The 19,949-nt window shown below is 40.8% G+C and overlaps 2 protein-coding genes across 2 annotated transcripts; one reads left to right on the top strand and one right to left on the bottom strand.

The window, feature by feature from the left end:
* Window positions 1-1,364: 1,364 nt before the first annotated feature.
* On the top strand, window positions 1,365-5,528 carry fzd5 (frizzled class receptor 5). Its single transcript, XM_085249438.1, has one exon. It carries the CDS (start codon window positions 2,052-2,054, stop codon window positions 3,774-3,776), a length of 1,725 nt encoding a protein of 574 aa, XP_085105564.1. The 5' UTR covers window positions 1,365-2,051; the 3' UTR covers window positions 3,777-5,528.
* Window positions 5,529-8,105: 2,577 nt separating this feature from the next.
* On the bottom strand, window positions 8,106-19,671 carry ccnyl1 (cyclin Y-like 1). Its single transcript, XM_085249650.1, has 10 exons — window positions 18,700-19,671; window positions 16,871-16,945; window positions 16,170-16,213; window positions 15,688-15,788; window positions 15,296-15,331; window positions 15,134-15,185; window positions 14,349-14,468; window positions 13,315-13,481; window positions 9,844-10,006; window positions 8,106-9,449 (listed from the first exon to the last, which is right to left on the bottom strand). Exons 1-10 carry the CDS (start codon window positions 18,857-18,859, stop codon window positions 9,333-9,335), a joined length of 1,035 nt encoding a protein of 344 aa, XP_085105776.1. The 5' UTR covers window positions 18,860-19,671; the 3' UTR covers window positions 8,106-9,332.
* Between the last annotated feature and the right edge of the window lie 278 nt (window positions 19,672-19,949).

Here is a 19,949-nt window from a genome sequence, read left to right on the forward strand (position 1 = left end):
GCCGTAAACAAAAGACCTGTTATTACACCTGAACAACAAAAAATAATTATATGTAACAAAGGACAAGACAAAAAATGAAAATAAAAAAATGACATGCTCAACTCCAAACAATAACAGTTAAATGTGTAAACAGTTTAATGGATGCTAAACCATCAAAAAGCCAAACTATTAATGAGAATTTCATCATTTATTGACTATAACCTGGTGTCTGTTTTGTTTTTCTTATTGCCATATGATATTAAATACATTATATGTGTAACTGTGAGTTCTGATAAATGGAAACAGAATGACTAAACAGAAGTGACTGACAGCAACAATAAATATAAAGTTTACTTATATTTATTAAAAACATATCAAGAATTACAGTTTTGTCAGGAAAAAACAAGCAATGAATGACAACAAAGTCAACAAAACGGAGGAGCATTCAATAATAATAATAATAATAATAATAATAATAATAATAATAATAATAATAATAATAATAATAATAAAGCATGAACCTCGTGGATTATAATGCATGTGTCTGCTTCACTGAAAATGAATGGAGAAGTCCGTTTAGTGCGTGTGTGTGTGTGGTCCTGTGGTGGAGGTGTGAGTGGGTGGAGAGACCTTATCCATCATCTGATACCTTCAAGCTCTCCCGGTAAACTCCAGCCCCTAATGCAGGAAGTCATAAATATGACTCACTGATGCGTTCATGTGCTGCTCGATACTGGGGACAATCCCAAACATGCGCTCTAACCGCACAGGCGCTTTGTTGAGCTGCGCTACAAAAGGAAACACAAATAAAGGAGTTCACATTTTACTAATAAATAAATACGTAAATAAAGCCAACGTGTGCGTTTTCTTTATATAAAGAACGTTTTCATTTGTAAAAGAAAAACTGAGTGCTTTTAGGGTTTTACTAGAGACCAAACAAAGCACTGAAATACAGGTTTTTGCCTCATTAGAAAAACCTGGCCAAGAAGAACGTTTTTTAACTGCATAATAATAGACAGGCGACAAAAATACCCTTAAAAATAGTCCATTCAATATCGAGAATCAGTGTGTAGCAGCTACTTCACAAAAATTGTAACCTTGTAACCTAATTTTATTTTTCTTCTTTCATTTTGTATTTGTTTTTATTAAATGGAGTACTTTATACACATAAAAATGTCTAAAAATTGAAAACACATTTCTGTAATAAAAATCGGACACCGTACTGACTTTGCTTGGCAGAAATACCCGATTTTGTTTCATTTCAAGTAAGAAGAAACTCGAAAGGTGTGTTCAAGGAGAAATTGTGACATTTCCGACAGCCTTGAATGCAGCAGACCCTCGGCGCGGTGAGGAGGTGCTGCAGTTTCAAACGGACTTTATTCCGTCCTCGGGCTCAGTGCGCGAGGCTGACACGCGCTGCTGCACTAATAAGTTTTTACCCTGAAGAACATTTGCGGATTATTCTCGTGTTTTATTTCGTTTTCCCTCCTAGAGAAGTGCAACAGGTGCGGCAGAGGGGACACTTTTAAAAGTTTGAAAATAATGCTGCTGACGGAATAAACCAGCCCGAGAGGACACGACAAGTGGATTTTACGCACCGAGCTTCGTGCGCTGGAGACAGCCACACGTTTGTCGTACACCGGAGAACCGCTCTTTGCTCTGTGTTTGTTCACGTTGTCACGGACATTTTCTACTTCATGATGCCACTTTTTCTGGCGTCTGTGAATTATCGGAAGGAAACGGTGTAAAAACAAAAACAAAAAAACAACAACGACAACAACAACAAAATGTTAAATTTAGTGGAACGTGACAGCCGGAGATGAACTTTCTCCGTAATGATTGCAGGAGCTCTGGTGAATGATTGACAGCTGCTCGCAGGATCAACTGGATTTACCGTCAGACTTCAGCTTATGCTTTAACCATTAAGAGGCTGTTTATGTCCAGATTTATTCACCAGAAGAAGAAAGTTCTCAGTCAGGTTTCTGAGATGACCATGCAGTAAAAGGACTCTTGTATTAGATTTCTTCGTTAAATGACTCCAAATGAATCGTTGTGAATTTTAATATTTATTTATGGCATCTACAGTGAGACACATGCCGTGGCCCCTCATAATGCTGCTGCTGCTGCTCCTCCACTCCCCTGGCTTCACATTAGGTGCTTCTAAGGATCTGGTGTGTGAGCCCATAACTGTGCCCATGTGTCGGGGCATTGGTTACAACCTGACCCACATGCCCAATCAGTTTAACCACGACACCCAGGAAGAGGTGGGCCTGGAGGTCCACCAGTTCTGGCCCCTGGTCCGGATCCGCTGCTCCCCGGACTTACTCTTCTTCCTGTGCAGCATGTACACACCAATCTGCCTGCCAGACTACCGCAAGCCGCTCCCACCCTGCCGCTCGGTGTGTGAACGAGCCAAACGGGGCTGCTCGCCTCTCATGAGTCAGTATGGCTTTGAGTGGCCCGAGAGGATGAGCTGTGAGCAGCTGCCACAGCTAGGGGACGAGACCCTGTGCATGGACCAGAACAGCAGCGAGACCACCACCCTGGCTCCCCCGTTCCCCAAGCCCACCCCTAAGGGCAGGACTAGACCGCCGAGCCCCCCGCAGTGCGACAGGGAGTGCCGCTGCAGAGAGCCGCTGATCCCCATCATGAGGGAGTCTCACAGCCTGTATGGCCGGGTCCAGACTGGCCCACAGCTCAACTGCGCCCAGCCCTGCCACCTGCCTTTCTTCTCGCCAGATGAGCACGCCTTTACTAGCTTCTGGGTGGGACTGTGGTCGGTGCTGTGCTTCATCTCCACCTTGACAACCGTTGCCACCTTTCTCATTGACATGGAACGCTTCAAGTACCCAGAGAGGCCCATCATCTTCCTGGCTGCCTGCTACCTCTTTGTCTCCTTGGGTTACATCATCCGGCTGGTGGCAGGTCACGAGCGAGTGGCGTGTGGTGCCAGCGGCGACCACCTGCACATCCTCTATGACACCAACGGCCCCGCTCTCTGCACCCTCGTCTTCTTGCTGGTGTACTTCTTCGGCATGGCCAGCTCCATCTGGTGGGTGGTGCTGTCCTTCACCTGGTTTCTGGCCGCAGGGATGAAGTGGGGCAGCGAGGCCATCGCGGGATACTCACAGTATTTCCACCTCGCCGCTTGGCTCATCCCCAGCGTCAAGACCATCGTGGTGCTGGCTCTCAGCTCTGTGGACGGGGACCCTGTGGCTGGAATCTGCTATGTGGGGAACCAGAGTCTGGAGAATCTGAGGGGATTTGTGCTCGCACCTCTTGTGGTTTACCTCTTCACCGGATCGCTTTTCTTACTCGCCGGCTTTGTTTCTCTGTTCCGCATCAGGAGCATCATCAAGCAAGGTGGCACCAAGACGGACAAACTGGAGCGGCTGATGATTCGCATCGGGCTCTTTACGGTGCTGTACACTGTCCCCGCCACTATTGTGGTGGCCTGCCTGGTGTATGAGCAGCACTACCGGCCTGGCTGGGAGCGAGCTTTGGCCTGCCTCTGCCCGTCCGAACGCCAGCGCTTGGGACTAGGCCCGGACTACGCCGTCTTCATGCTCAAATATTTCATGTGCTTAGTGGTGGGCATCACCTCAGGAGTCTGGATTTGGTCGGGAAAAACTTTAGAGTCCTGGAGGAGGTTTGTGGCTCGATGCTGTCCCTGTTGGCCACAGAAAGCCACCGCTCCACCCTCCATGTACAGTGAGGCCAGTACTGCTTTAACTGGACATACTGGAACTGGGCTGACATCAGGGATCTACCATAAAGCTGTTCCGCCTCATATATGAGCTTTTAAGAGGACTCGTGTACAGCCACATCTCCCAGTATCCAAACACAGACTGGGATTGTGGACATATATCAGAACTGTGAGCTAGAACTGCTTTCCTTGGATGTAGAGCTCAAACCTTTGACTGAACTTGACTGTCACTGAGGAACTAACCTTTGAGTTAAATGGATCCATAATGGAGTCTCACATGCTTCTCCTCATCCTGAGCACTGACAGAGAGAGAGAAAAAAACACATATTTATTTATGTATATATTGTACAAATATTTGGTGTTTAAAAAAAAAAGATAACATGCCATATATTTAGTTTCTAACCAGCTGATGCCACTGCCACAATCGTAAGTGTAAGACGCCAGAAAAACAAATCAGATTTGAGCTGTATACACTCGTGTATAAATGTGCTGTAGTATGTCAGTGTCTGAGTGAATTGTTTTGTATGGTTACAAACTGAAGGTGGGAAAAGGTCCTTATTATGTTGCTTTTTCCCAAAACCAGAGATGAAATTCTTTGAAAGTCTTTTTCTCATTTTAACTGTCTCGTTAAATCACTAAAGTTTCTGTGGGGGGGAATCTAGTTTTGTTCATGTATTGTGAACCAATGCACAATGTTTATGTTAAAGATACAGGATGAAACTTCAGCCCCATCTGCTGGTTCAAAGGGGACCTGCTCACCCCCCACATCACCCCCAACAGATGAACATTAGACCACAGACCCATCTGAATTTTGTTCGTAGCTGTTGAAAAACATTAATAGCATAAATGACCAATTAATGATTATTCTGTGGTGCCCTGACCTCAGCTCAGTGACCTCTAGAGGTCCTTGGACCTCACTTTGAGAACCACAAAGTGATTTTTATAGCAGTATTTTGCCAGAACAAACAGATGTTAGGGTTAGACTCTGTACAGTAAAGGTCACCTTAGACTCTGGAAAACTGAACTAGCCACGTTTAACAAATAACCAAGACATAGTTTAATCCATAGTTTAAATCTATAGAAGTAAAAAGTAACAATTTAAATTTTCCCAGGTTGTTATTTATCTTGTTCTGTTTGGGATTTGGACTGCTGGATGAAGAAAACAAGCACTTTGAAAAATCTTCTTTTTGAACAATGTCACAATTTAAAAGCTCTTTTGCTTAATAGTTAATTAACTGAGGAACTTAGAATGTGCCTGTATTTTGAGTTTTTCTCATGTAAGTAAGAACCAAACCCTCCTATGTTGAATGGATCTGTGGTCTAATGTAAGTTATCTGTTTGACAACTTGATAAAAACTGACTTTCAGAAGTCACACTCACTGCACGGTGTACAGTTTACCCAGAAAAGTGTGCGTGTGTGGAGGGTGGGGATGGGAAAGAGAGACAGAGAGTGCTAAAGACAACAAAATGAATGACGGTGGACGAGTACAACATGAAATCCGTCTCAGTGCAGAGTGCTGCAGCGCTAATGCAGAACTGACTGGACCTGTGACGTTCTGTAATATTTCCATTCATTGTTGATGGTCATTTGTGTTGTTTAGATTACCGTGTGTCCCACATGCTAGATAGCTCTAATTTATTAGTCTGATGTGTGTGAAGGAAATGATTGTATGAGTGATGATGAATGCCAAAAAAAAGAAATGCTCCTAAAACTGATGTGTAGATTAAAGAGTACATGTTGGGGTTTTTTCAGTTTTTACATTGACAGACCTCCTCAAAGGACGTTGATAAAATACTGTAGATTTTGATTCATGTTGTGGAATTAAAAGTGTTGGATCTTGAACGTTGTGCACTGCTTTTTGACTGTGTATGAAGCCCTAAAACATTAACTGACTGCTGAAGAGTGCGCACGAGAGCGCAAAGTTCAACTAGGAAGAAATTAGTTGTTCAGTAACCTGATTTGGAAGTTCTTGCATTCACTAATAATGGCAGTATAGTGGATGTGTAACCATTTGCTGCCCTGTTTATGACAAATTTGTGGAAATACACAACTATTCTACGAAGTCTCACCTACTTCTTGCAAGAGGGTTTCCTTGAATAGATTGCTGATCTCTTGGAATGTGTTGTCACATTGTAGCACCACCCTACATCGTTAAACGTCACAACAAGACACCTATTCATTCTTCATTCATTCCTTCAGCCAGACATATGTAAATATCAGATGTATGTGAGTAATTGTTACTGATAGCAAGCTGAAAATGCAGCACTTGACCTGAGGGACATTAGAATTTAACAGAAAAATAATGAAGTCCAATGTGTTGGAAGTAAACCATGTGTGGTTTGATGTGGCTTAGATACAGTGTTACAACAGTATTCAACGTATAATCAGGTACTTTTTGGGGGGTGAAAATAACTTTAGAGACAATACAGTTGACGGGAATGTCTGTCTTTAAATAATCCAGGAAGCTGTCAGCTGACTAAAAGCAAGATACTTGCTATTGTATAAATAAATCTACTATTGTATGAATTCTATCTGTTCACTTTCAATATGCACACAGTCCTGTTACACACACTGAAAGCATTTAGGCATGTAGACATGGTCAAGACCACCTACAGTTTAAAGCAACAGTAACTTCCATAACTGCTCATTACAGCCAAGGTGTGCAGAAGAGCAGCTTTCAACAGAAGACCACACCAGGTATCACTGCTGTCAGCTAAGAACAGGAAACTGAGGTTATGATTTATATGGATTACCAAAATTGGACAATTGCAAAATTAGGATAGTAGGGTCAGAACATAAACATGAAAGCATGGATCAGTGCTGCCTTGTATAAGAGGTTCAGGCTGCTGGTGGTGTAATAGTGTGAGAAATGTATTTTCTTGGCACACTTTGGGTCCTTTACTGTCAACTGAGCATTGTTTAAATGCTGCAGCCTATCTGAGTATTGCTGATGAGCAAATCCATCTTATCCCACACCACATCACAAAAATCAAATCTCAGAACTGGTTTGTTGAACATCACATCACGGTAATCAAATGGCCTCCACAGTCACTGGATGTCAGTCCAACAGAGCACCTTTGGGATGCGGTGGTACAGGAGATTCACATCATGGATGTTCAGCTGACATCTACAGCAACCCTGTGATGCTGTCATGTCAACATGGACCAAAATTTCTGAAGAATGTTTCCAGCACCTTGTTGAATCTTTGCTATGTGGAATTCAGACAGTTCTAAAGACAAAAGGGTCCAACCTGGTAGTAGTACTTTAGTGTCAAGTGAGTGTATATTGTTATGCCACTGAAAGCAACAAAGGATAGATTCAAAAGATGCATTTAACAAACTTTTGCCTATACTTGCAGTACAGTTAACAGAAATTTGCAGAAAACAAGTGCTTTCATATGATCTTTAGATATTTATGCAATCAGAATGATTTATCTAACTCAACTAAGAAAAACTTGTTTCAATTTCACCACTGACAAAAAGAGCCTCATATACATGTTTACAATTTGAACTGCTTCCTTAAAAAAAAAAAGTAGATAAACTGCTTAAACTGGTTTACAATTCAACCATGTAGCCACACCTGTTTCTCAGTGTACTCCTAGTGCGAAGTATCAGCTCTACTTTGGACTGCTTGCGTTCTGTGTAACGGTTAGAATCAAATCAAAATGTATTTATATAGCACATATTAAAAACAACAAAGTTGACCATAGTGCTTCACAGTCAGTGAAAGCATGAGACAATTAAAACAAAACAATAAGAAAACAGGGCAGGAAACCATAGGTGACAGCAGAACAAGCCAGATAACAGCCAACTAGTTAGAATCAAAAACCAAAGTACAAAGATATGTTTTAAGACATGATTTAAAAGACTGGATAGACTCAGCAGTACGAATATGAACAGGGAGGTTATTCCAGAGTCTGGGTGCTACCGTTGCAAAGGCTCGGTCACACCTAGGTTGTGCTAGGAGCATCTGATTGGATGATCTTAAGTGCTCTATTGGGATTGTACAAATGGAGGAGTTCGGAAAGATAGCTGGGCACCAAATTATTTATAATTTTAAAAGTGAACAAAAGAATTTTAAAATCTACATATTTAACAGGGAGCCAATGTAAGTTGGCTAAAATTGGAGTGATGTGTTCATAGCTTCTAGTACCTGTTAAGAGACGTGCAGCTGCATGTCTGTAAAAACCAAGGAATTACAATAGGAGCGATTCTCTGATTCCCTCACAACTGTGGGCTGTTTTTGATTTAGATATCATAATGCCAGCTAAGGTTAATGAATGGCGCATGTTGTGTTTTTCTAATATTCAGCTATAACACAGTGTTTAAACTGAACTCTGGGAAGTCAGGCTCAATATTCTCAACAATGTTTAGAACTTAGCTGATCATAAAGACACAATATAAAAGACAATAAACCACATTTGTTACATGATTAGTGTTTATTTAAAATACTCCATCTGCAAATGTTTTTTTTTTTTCAATTAAAAACAAGACAAACTTCACAGCTAGAAGCCTACATAGTAAGCAAAAGAGAAGGGGAGCATCCATCAGTTTGTTTTCCCCCTCAGTATCTGTGTAGTGTGTTCCAAACCTTAGGCTGGATGGGTGCTTGGACAAGAACAACACTGGTGATCTGATGGGGGGCGGGGGGTGGGGCGGTGGGAATGAGGATCTAAGGAACTTAATACTGAGGCTGACCTGCATATACCCAACTTCCATATGGAGCCATTAATTTTCAAATACTGATCCAGAGTCAGTAAACAGCCTTGTTTGATCACCCGTGGTATACACAACTTAACACCAAATTGCTAATGGCACTCCTGATTTTCCTGTCACAAAACAGCTGACTGAGAAGACGTCAGCCAGCTCCCACACAGTGATAACAGCTCAGTGTCTTGTAATATGAGACATGGTGGATGTTCAATCCTGATGGACAGAAAAATGTACTCGAAACATATCGACAGTAAACATGTCTGAGTTACAGTCGCCACAGTAACTTCTGGTATTAAATCTAATTTACAACAAAGATCATTTTGCATTTTTTTTGTGGCTAAAGGAAAAAAAAGATACATTTGGTGAAAGTTTATATTTATATACTGTTAAGGAATCCCAGGAAATGACCAACCAACATTAACTTGCTATAGCACTCAAGCATGATTTCAATCTTCATTAACAACAACAAAAAAAACCAAAAAAAACAATTCGCCACATCTGAACAATTAACATTTGCTGGTTTTGGTCTTTCGTGGAATACGGTGACAGTAACAACAAATATAACTCACCACTCTCTTCATCCTTTAAGGCTGCATGAAGTAATTCAAACACTTTTGTAGAAAAGAAAAAAATAGAAACTAAAGTGTATTTCAGACAGATGATGAACTCAATCATTCATGTTCAATGTGTTCTCTCAGAAGTGATAGACATAACAAATAAATAAAGGACTTGTAAAAACAACAGTCAAATGATAATGCTTCAGATAAGGTAAACACCTTTAATTTAACAATCACGCACGTCTACAGCTGTAATGTAAATTACCGTGTGGACAGGTCATACAGTGGCATTTTGTCCTTGCCTGATAACTCTGTGGGTAATGCTTTCTGGGGCTGGCTGTGGGTTAGCTGAACTTTGGAGGTCAGAGGGCAGCAGTCTATGAGAGCACAGCATTGGAGCGTCGTATACCTATCAGGTTGTCTGCGCTGAGAGATCGCCTCATTGCGGATCGACTGAGGTCCTTGTACTTGTCTTCACATAGTCTTGAAATGGCCTGGAGGAGCATTATCAAAGCACAATTACTCAAAAGTCACACACAGATTGACTAGATCATTTTGATTTAACCAGGTGGTTTGAATTAAAGGTATCTAATGATTAGTAAATGATAAAACAGCCTTTGTTGCACTTTAAAAATCCAGGTCATGAGCAAAAAAGCTACATAAGAAATTTCTCAGACTGTTTTCAGAGGGTGGTTCTTCCTAGTGTACTAATCACTAACACTTTTATTAGTTCAATTAAATCCTGCTTGTAAATGCCATAGAAACAGTTGCCAAAATAAACAGCCTTTAACTTGAGAATACAGAGTATCTACCAGCAACTCCTAATCCGAGGCAGCGTTAGATGAGTATTACAGACGGATGTTCTGTAGTCTCTGGAAGGAAGCTTACCTCTAGTTTCTGGGCACGCTGGTTGTTGAGGGGTTCCAGAGGGAAACTGAGGTTGTTGTCATCGGCCAGCTGTCGCAGGTCAAAGTAGTACTTGGCGTAGACGCTGGCCGGCACATTGATGTTAAATTGCAGAAGTTCCAGGAAGTGGCGCTCCATCTCATTCCTAGAGATCAGGAAGACACCTTAGGGTTATTCCCAACAGTCAAAACCTGGGACGTAATTTGGACTGTAAGGTATGAGTGTGTGTAAAAAATAGAGCCCATTTTTTCCCTAGGAAAGAACAGCCTAGTCACCCAGTCTCAAAGTTAAAAAAAATAATTGCATTTTACATAATTTGTGACACAGTAGGAGACATTTGAAAAGATTTATCAGAATCACACTTGTTTTTGCAACCTGCTTTTTGAAACTTCAAGCGGCTGGTTATGGATAGAGGTGGGCGTACCGATTCAAATATTAATAGTACTGTTGCTATTGCTGGTGGTTTTGGTATTGAATAGATACTTTGTGTCGCTTAAGTTCAGTATGTATCAACTGAATTGAGTTTTTTTTAAAAAAAATTTTTTATTGTAATATAATAAAGAAAAACAAAATCACAACTTATTAACCATGACAAATGTCTATTTTTTGTGTGGACTATCATGTTTATGTTATTTGTAGACTATAGCACATCTAAACAGCAGAAGCTGACAGAGGTGCTTTAAAGACAGACACATTTAAAATTCATGAAAAACTTCAGTGTGTTGTTGTTTTGATTTTTTTAATTATTGTGAAAACTGAAAATCTGTTATTTAGTGATCATTACAATTATGTTGAGAATTCACAAAAATGATGATGATTCATCCCAGAACTCATGACACGGTCTCTTCATTACATAAGCTGCCTTTATTGTATTATTGCAGCATGGTAGCACGGTGGTTAGCACTGTTGCCGCACAGCATGAAGTGAGTTCAATTCCACCATCATGCCGGGGTCTTTCTGTGTGGAGTTTGCATGTTCTCCCCGGGTACTCCGGCTTCCTCCCACCATCCAAAGACATGCAGCTTATGGGGATGGGTTAATTGATTAATCCACATTGCCCATAGGTGTGAATGTGAGTGCGAATGGTTGTCTGTGTCTATATGTGTTAGCCCTGCGGCAGACTGGCAGCCTGTCCAGGGTGTACCCTGCCTCTCGCCCTATGACAGCTGGGATAGGCTCCAGCGCCCCCCGCGACCCTGAAAAGGATAAGTGGAAGCGGATGGATGGATGGTACTGGCCCTGTATTTAGATGGTATCGGATCAATATTAAAATTTGCAGTATCACACAGCACTAGTTGTTGCGACAGCCTTGATTAGTAGCAGGTGGATGAGTAATATTTTGAAGTAAATAGTCAACTATAGTTGTGCATTAAGGGAATATTTAGCTTAGACAATTTCTCCTGCAAGCACAACATATGAAAGTTCCTAGTATACAATATCTTTTTAGTGAAAAGCCACTGTAAACTAATCCCCCAAAACAACCACTGCAAAAGTTCCTTTTTGTACTTGTTCACAGAAAAGGGGACCAGGGTCCAACTGACAGGTAAGAAACAACTTCTCAACAAGACATTTTGATGAGTTCTGCTCGTTTAGCAAGCAGCAGTGAAGACGACACGATTTGAAGAAACAAAAGCAGACAGGACAAACCTCTCTCTACACAAACTTTTATATTCAGTCGCTTTCAGCTTTAAAACTCATCTCTCAGAAGATGGAATCTGATATATCTTTATAAAGGGCTCACACTCACACGTGGGTAATCAGACATCCAGGCACTTAGCTGGAGTATCGCAGCTCATCCTTTTCAAGACTACAACCTCCATCATCCTTCCTCATCATCACAGTCACGAGTAAAATCTAAGGGAGGTGGTCGCCAAGGAGACAGCATCCAGGATGCTTTGTTGGTCAGCAAAGGTGGTGAGAGCGAGTGTGTGAGTGTGTGTGTGATGTCTGGTCTCCCGGGGCAACTAATGGAGCGGGCGAGAGCCAGGACCATTATGTAGAAGCAGTGAGAGCACTTGAGACCCTCCTCTCCACTTCTCTCCGTCTCTGTTTCTCTCTCTCCCTCTACTCCTCTTCCCATCCCTCCATCCAGACCGGGCCGGGATCACAAAGACACTTCAGAGGAAGCAATGAAAACAGGGCACAGACAGGGTAGGTCAGACGTATGAGAGGGATGGGGGCTCGCAGAGAGAGCGCACACGCATCTTTCCAAATCACAAAAAAACAAGGAGGCACTTTCGACCTCTTTCACAAACACACGCATATGAGCGCGCACACACACGAAAAGCAATTGTAGGAAATAAAGCCTGGGTCTTCCAAGTGCAGCCTCTCGACTCTTATAGCCTGACAGACAGCACAGATTGCTGTGGCTTCTCTCCATCCCCGTATTTCATCTGTCTGCTTTAAGTGCATCCTTGTTGATGTATTCCTTTTATTTATTTATTTATTTATTGGTGATGATGGTAGTGGGGCGGATTGAGCATTATTAACAAACAATTTTCCTAGCTGGACAGCAAAAAACAAATAAATAAATTATTAAATCAACACATTTCTTCATTTTCTCATTGCATGTGCGTTTCCTGGAGCTTTCCCCACCTGAACATGCCAACAACCCACATTTTGGCACCCCAGAGTTCACCAAGAACAAACCCAAACAAGTACCCAATAAAGATTTTGGGTACTTGTATGTTCTCTCAACCTCTCAAACAGACCTGAGGATATCTGGAACAATGTTGATTCAGTGACAGCGGCATCTCTTTCCAAACCCAAAGGGGGAAATCAGCTTTGTACACAGGCTGAGTGCCACGGCCTTAGGAGGTGCTAAATGGGGACGGTGCTCTTCTTCCTAGCTGAATTTATCAAACACTTTCTTTCAAATTTAAGTGAAATGTCACAATTATGTTTCAGAAGCGATGTTCTGAAATTGTGCATCATATTCAAGCTTCTACCCACATCTTCTCTGGCTTTTCATTCCACTTACAAGTGCTTGAAACAGCTATTACCACATTTCATTTCTAGCATGTCTGCTAGCAAACTAGTTTTGACTGAATGCACTCTGATCGTGGTGCTTCACACGGGCCTGCAAGATACCAGTACAGCAGAATGAAAAGACTGTTTGGTTCCACAGTCGGTATGCTGTTTGATCAGTCAGCACCAGCAAAACAAGGATTTCCTTGATAAATTCACTCCTTCATTTGAATTGTTGTTATTCTAAACCCTTGAGTAAGATTTGCCTTGATATGTGTACTTAAAGCACTAAATCTGCTTTACATTCTTGGTAATATTTGACATTACTATTTTAACATGTATTTTCTGAACAAGTTGATTGATCTTCTCTACAGAAATTAGACTTCACCAAGGATGTGACTATATTAACAGGAAACAGGTTACTAAATCCAGTGGTTCTTTTACAGTCACCATGTTCTCATTTTTCAGATCACTTGTACAACTTACATGTCCTCCACAGTGATGTCTTTTAGGATCTGGCAGTAGTCGACATTCCACACAGCTTGGTCATCCCAGACTTTAGAAGCCAGTAAGATGGCTCCCAGGACAATACGCTTCCAGTTGGCGGGGCAGATATCAAGCTCAGCGTAGGTCAGCAGGCGCTCCAGGTACACCTTGAGGACGAAGAATGTTAAAAGCTTCAGAGGTTTTAATAATTCCTTTGCTAGTTCACTACAATTAGTCAGGAACAATAGTCTGGTTGTGTGTGTATCTGTACTGAGCAAAATCCCTATATGCACCTTCCAGACTACTTTTACAGTATGTAACCACACTGTATTTCTGTTCTAATAACAATGATTATGAGACAAGCCAACAGCCACAACAGCACCACTGCAAAACTACAAAGATGTGTTGTTGTTTTTTTGCCATTTTGAAAACAGAATACTGAGTTTTCATTTTTGCAACAGCTGAAAATAATAAATAAGCAAAACACTACTTTCCAAAATACCCAGCCTGTAGGATGATATAAACTGAAAGTAAATATAGGGATTGAGCTAGAAAAATTCGAGAATCCTACTCTGACAGCTCTGACTTAAGAGTGTCTTTTGTCTTCATACTGACGATCAACTGTCATTTCTGCTATTTGGGAAAACAGCATAAATGCAGGCGTTCACTGCCATCTGGTGGCCATTTAATACAACATCAAAGTACTCAACAACAAAAACCTCCACAGCTGTGTTCATGTCACTCAGGTTATCTTCAGTACAGACAAACACGATGCTGAGCACAACTTGAATTAATATCCACTTGGTGATCTTTGTGTGTTTGATTAAATTCTGATACTGTAGAAGTACACCATGGCATGAGCTCCATCCAAAAAAACAAAACAAAACAAAAAACAAACCCAGACAGAAATCAAAAACAATATAAAAAAAGGAAAAAGAATTAAAACATTATAAACACACTGGGTGAAATCAAATATGCAGTGTGCAATGCAATTACTGTTGTAAATGTGATAAATAAATCAAGACACCACTTACAAGAGTGACAATGGCACATTCTGCAGTCAGCTGTGCAGCACTGAACAGTGTCCTGACGAAGCGGTAGATCAGTTTGTGTTCTGGGTCTACATATGCGTAGTCATCAGGCACCGGCTCTCTCTGCATGAGGTGAAAAATACACACTTGTCTGACAGAAGCAACAAAGGTCTAACAACAATCAGGTCACATTTGTTTGTTTGGGGTTATTTTTTTGTAGCTCAGTAATTCATCTGAAAGTCTGGAGCCAAAAGCTGTGTGGAAACGCACCACAAAAAGCTGGATGTGTCAGGCATGATGCAATGATTACATTCTTAAGTATAGAAAATTGATTGGTGAAAAAGAAGCTGTACCATTTAGCTGCTGAAATCCATTATTAATGGAAACTGTAGAATAAGTTTAACAGTGAAATTTCTTTATTTTCCACTACGATAACTTCAGCTCTGCCAAAAGCACGCTGTAAGGCAGTGAAAAGAAACCACTTCTGCATCTTTATCGCAAATCTACAACTGAATGGAAGTCATTAATGCAGACCGCAAGAGAGGATGTTTTTCTTCCTCATTATGGGTTCTTTTTAAAACAGTGATTCACATCCCTTTTGTGATGCATCACAACTCTTAATAACTTGTGAAGTTTCTAGAAAAACGTGGCCCAAAGAAGACCAGTGGGCAGAGTGCCTACACATGTAAATGTGATGGGTCTTCATACTGACTCACATCAACATGAACAATGTGAGTCTACCACCATTATTGAGCTGGAGAGCTGGTTAATTTCATTAACATGCTCACCGACAAGGGGTGCAACTTCTCATCAAAGATGTCCAGTGACCTGTCCGAGTCCCTACAGCACAAGCAATACATCAGTCAATATACTTCACAGGCACACTAGTTTTAATAAAATAATCTGCCAAAAGTTACACGATAGTAATCAAATCCAACATTTACACATACCTGTTTTTGATGTGGTAGTATATTGCTAAAGTGACACTGAAAGAGAAAGAAACCCCCCCGATTAGTTTAATAGCTACAACCTCAGTGTGACACTAGCATCGTGTGTGCATGTGTATTAGAGCTTATAGTGTGACAAAATATCTGACACATTCAGCGAGAAGGCTTCATTTAATCACACTCAGATAATCCTGATATAATGATCCACATTCACTGGACTAATGTCACTACAGATTATTGTCCTAAACGAGGGGAAACAACATGAGCTTTAGTCACGCATCTGTTTTCTAACACTCCAGGATTACTATGCTCTGATGTAACAGGACTTTGTTTTGAGGGAGGGACCTTTGGACAACACAGCCCTGTGTGTTTGTGTTTCTGAGAGACATTCTCACCATTTGATTGTGCTTTTGAGGTTTGGCTGGCTGACGGTGCTGTCGTCTATGAAGATGGTTGAACAGGAGCTGTATTTCTTTGAGAGTGGACCAGGGGACACCTTCACACATTTAAAAAAACAAAAAAATACAACACACAATTAACTGGTGTTCAGGGGACAGACGGTCACGCATGCTTCCTACATTTCCAATTTTTTGAAAGTTCTGTGTTATAATTGTTTTGTTTTAACAATATTTGTGGATCATCTTTGTTTAAATGTTTTCCTCGCTGAAAGTGATTCATTCACTGGCAATAAACGCAAATGAAGCCCTCTACAATATGAAATGTACAAGCTAATAGCCCATAAATTAAGTTCATAAGTTCCATTTAATTAGTTATATTAAAGTCACCATTAGGATATTAAAAACCAAGCTTAGTGTGATTGATTTTTTTTTTAAAATATTAAAAGCAAAAATTTAATGTAAATTTTCAAAACACTTACATGACTGACATGGTTTATGTGGTTGCTTTTCCTCTTGTCTCGTACTGCAAAAGAATTAAAATGTTCAACAAAGACTAAAAGCAGCATCAATCACAGAAGACTAATTGTAATACCACAGCACTTAACAGCCTTTTCACACTCAAGAATCATGTAAAATAAATTATAGTTAGAAGAGTTTATTTACATTTGTTTAGATATTTTTCTGTAAATATAATACCATATATACTTATTCAACTATGTCTTGGACACATAACTCATAATGCATAGGTTAGCAAACCATTAAAAGTGATTTATTTTGTATTTTCCTTATAAAATTCTAAAAATCTTCTGAGACCCTTTCAAGTAATCGCCAACTTGGTTTTTTAAATGATACATCTTAGTCTTAAACTCTACAGTAAGAAAGTGATGAATTTTTAAAAGACACTTATGTATCTGCAGAGCAGCAGCTATAACAATAGGATCTATAACTAAGGTCTCAGCCAGGATAGAGTGTTGTAATTTCACCCAACAGTTACCGGTGCTGTTCTCTGAGGGTGTAGCCAATCATCTCACAACTAGGGGAGCTGGCAGGTTAAAGACCACTGAATTTCAAACATTTGCTCAAGTGAAAAGATGTGTGCATGTTTTCTGTTAACTGGGATTTAGATGAAGACAGTTTGTGTGAATCACTGCTGTGTGAGTGTCATGTTATGATTGCTCACCGTCTGTCTGGGACTTGCTAAGGAAGATGGTGCTTGCTCGGGCGTGGTCCGATGGATTAGACTCCAAGGCCAGCTCTGATACAACAAAAGGAAGAAAAGCATTTAAATGTTCATTATTAGTGGCTGGTGTGAAGCATTTAGCTCCTGTTTCTGCATTAATAAAGAAAGAAAAGAAAAACCATAAAGTTGTGAGCTAACAAAACCATCAAACACTTATAAGATCACACAGTGTATTTATGTAAATCATCATCATAAATAGTGGAGAATAATGTAATAAAGACAGTCTTTTAATTGTTTAAAGACAAACAAGACATGAAGCTCAGAACAGATTAGAGAGACTGGGAACCTGTTTGTGCTTATGTGTTGGAGGTTTAAAGCCTCCAACACATCTGACTTAGAAGAACTAAATGTAATCGTGTTGCCTGACAGGTGGATTGTGTGCAAAATTTCAATTAAAGCATTACAATTACAATGACCTTTACTCCTTAAATCCAATTTGCCCAAGTACTATTAGCAAATGCAACGGCATTACTGTCCAATTACTTTTTCAATTTACTGTGCAAATACAGAGACTATCAAGGACACAAGCACTATGTTAAAACTTTTCACTACATTTAAAACAAAACCTCTGGTTTTCAAAACAACTTAGACATTAAACAGAGCACAAGTGTCATTAGTTTGATTTGCTGGCACTGGTTCATAGACGTCCACAACTTAGAAATCCATTTTCTCCAAATTCATGCAGACGGCACATTACATAAAATACAAGGGATTAGGTGATAGAAGCATTTGTTAAGGGAGTACCATAAGGAATGCACGACAGATTGCTGGCCTGTTTCCCCCCTCCCACTTTCACCCTGCCAACAGCTGGTTTCACAAACTGCACTCACAACTGTCCATAACCTCATAAATGGAATAAACTGTGCAAGCTGGGGAATCAATAAAGAGTGGCGACATAAGGACTGAGCTTGGCTCTACATCACACAGAAATATCTGAGATACTTTCCTGATCGGGGTCTGTACCACAGCATGAAATTACAGTGTGGGCATCAAAACTAAGAGGGGTACAACACTTAATATGTACTTTTTATTCTGTAACATTGTGTTCAACCACTACCTGCTTAAAGACACATTAAGATGAAGTTATTTCCTAAGGAATATGTAAATTTTATGCGTGAACATAAAAATGTCATGCAAAAAAAGAAAATACTAAACACAGTTGCCATTTGGGTTTGTTTTTGTGTGTGTGTGTGTGTGTGTCTCAGTTTCTTTATTTTTACCTTTTCAAGTTTCCCCACACAGTAGATTGCAGAAATTGATTCTAAGTAGCCAAGATATCAAAAAGCTTGTTTTCACATTTGATGTCTAACTTTTGTATGTAATGCCAATTTGATCAATATAATGCAGTGGATAAATGGTGCCAAGAATGTCCTAATTAAAAAGGCCAGTTTTACCACTGGCATGGTAATAAATACAAAGAAGGTGTAACTAGGCAATAACCAAAGTGGGTGTGGTGTGTGCATGTTGTGAAACACTATTATTACTTAGTTCTTGGATGATCTTTCGCTTTCGATTCATCCCGTGGGTCAATATTAACAGAAGTTTGTGCATACATGATGTAGCCTGTATACAGTCATCAAAGTTTGCGTGTGTGCTTGGGAGTCACACAAAGATCATTCTGCTCTGTGCCAGTGGGTGGATTAGGATGAGCCTCCCTGTAAACAAACACATATGGGTGTAGTGTTTCACAGGCCCAGATACTGAAAAGTGAAACGGGGGTTAAAGCTATAAAGGAATCGTTAAGTGCTGGATGTCTGGCAGGCTCTTACCATCAGGGACCTCTCTGTCGCTTATGTGCTGCAGGTAGGGCACAGTGTCGTCGCTCACTTCGGTGCTGGTCTGGAACTCCTCCAGCCGCTCTGCCGGCAGTCTCGATGGCAGTTTGGGGCTCGACTCCGGAGACACGCAGCATGACACCGTATTCCCCATTCCAAACTGAGCGGAAGCTTCACACGATAGCAGCCAAATCCAAGTAGTGCAAATATATATAGCTAGCTGAGGTTAGCCTCCCTCGGCCTCATAAACATTACCAGGCTGCACTCAGTACAAGCACATTATCTTTGCTCTCCACCAATTCCCAGGAACTGCATTCCTGTCCATTTGTGGCTAAGTAGAGCAGCAGCCGGAGACCAAACAGCCAAAAGCTTTGCCTTTTAGTGGAAAGTCAGACTGGGCGTATGTAACAGTCGATATATTCTCGTCCTAACAAAAGCCGCTCTTAGTTTAAAGCAGCTGGTCCATTCATTCATTCAACATGCCAGAGTTTCGATGCTAAGTAGCCAACTAGCATTATAGCATGTTAGCTAACTAGTTAGCTCGGTTCGTTAACTTTTCTCTGCTCCTCATCAATTCAACTTTGTGGTACCAAGTAAATAAAACAGTCTCTTCAAAATGACCGTGTTACGTCTTCAAAATGTCACATTCCAGCAGACATATTTTACGAGACTTTCCGAGCAATCCCAGAGATGCCCTCTTGCAACTGAGCCCAGTGTGTCGACAAATCCAGTTCGAGGCTTTTGCGGCCTTCTTTGGAAAACAAAGAAAAAAAGGATAAAATTCTAAAAGACTAGCCAAGAAATTATCAATGGAGTTGCACTGACAAAGTCTTCTTCCGGTCCATCGTTAGACAACCAACTCTATTCACAATTCCGGACACCCCCATTTGAGTCTCCTCCCTGTCAGATTTGTGCCGTAGGTAGACGCCACTGCCACCATCTGTTGCCGGAGCTCCCAAACGGACAAGCCTTGGCACTGAACGTGGTAAGCCCGCCCACCTCGGAATTCCATGCATTACTATTGGCTAATAAATCAATGGGCGAGCATTTAAACCCTGCTAATTGGTTGTGAAGGCTGTCTATCAAAGAAGATTTAAACTCATGAAATGTAATTACAACGCTCCTATTTCACTGATCCACACCCTTTTTTGACAGTGAAAACCGAAGCCCATCCTCTATTGCACTACCTGTCACTCAGTGCATCTTTTGTTATTCAAACAACGCAATAAATTTGGATAGGCAAG

Source organism: Mchenga conophoros, linkage group LG16, assembly GCF_057382185.1.
Source record: "Mchenga conophoros isolate Kocher_MC1m ecotype Shallow Benthic linkage group LG16, M_conophoros_male_GT1.1, whole genome shotgun sequence".
NCBI lineage: Eukaryota > Metazoa > Chordata > Actinopteri > Cichliformes > Cichlidae > Mchenga > Mchenga conophoros.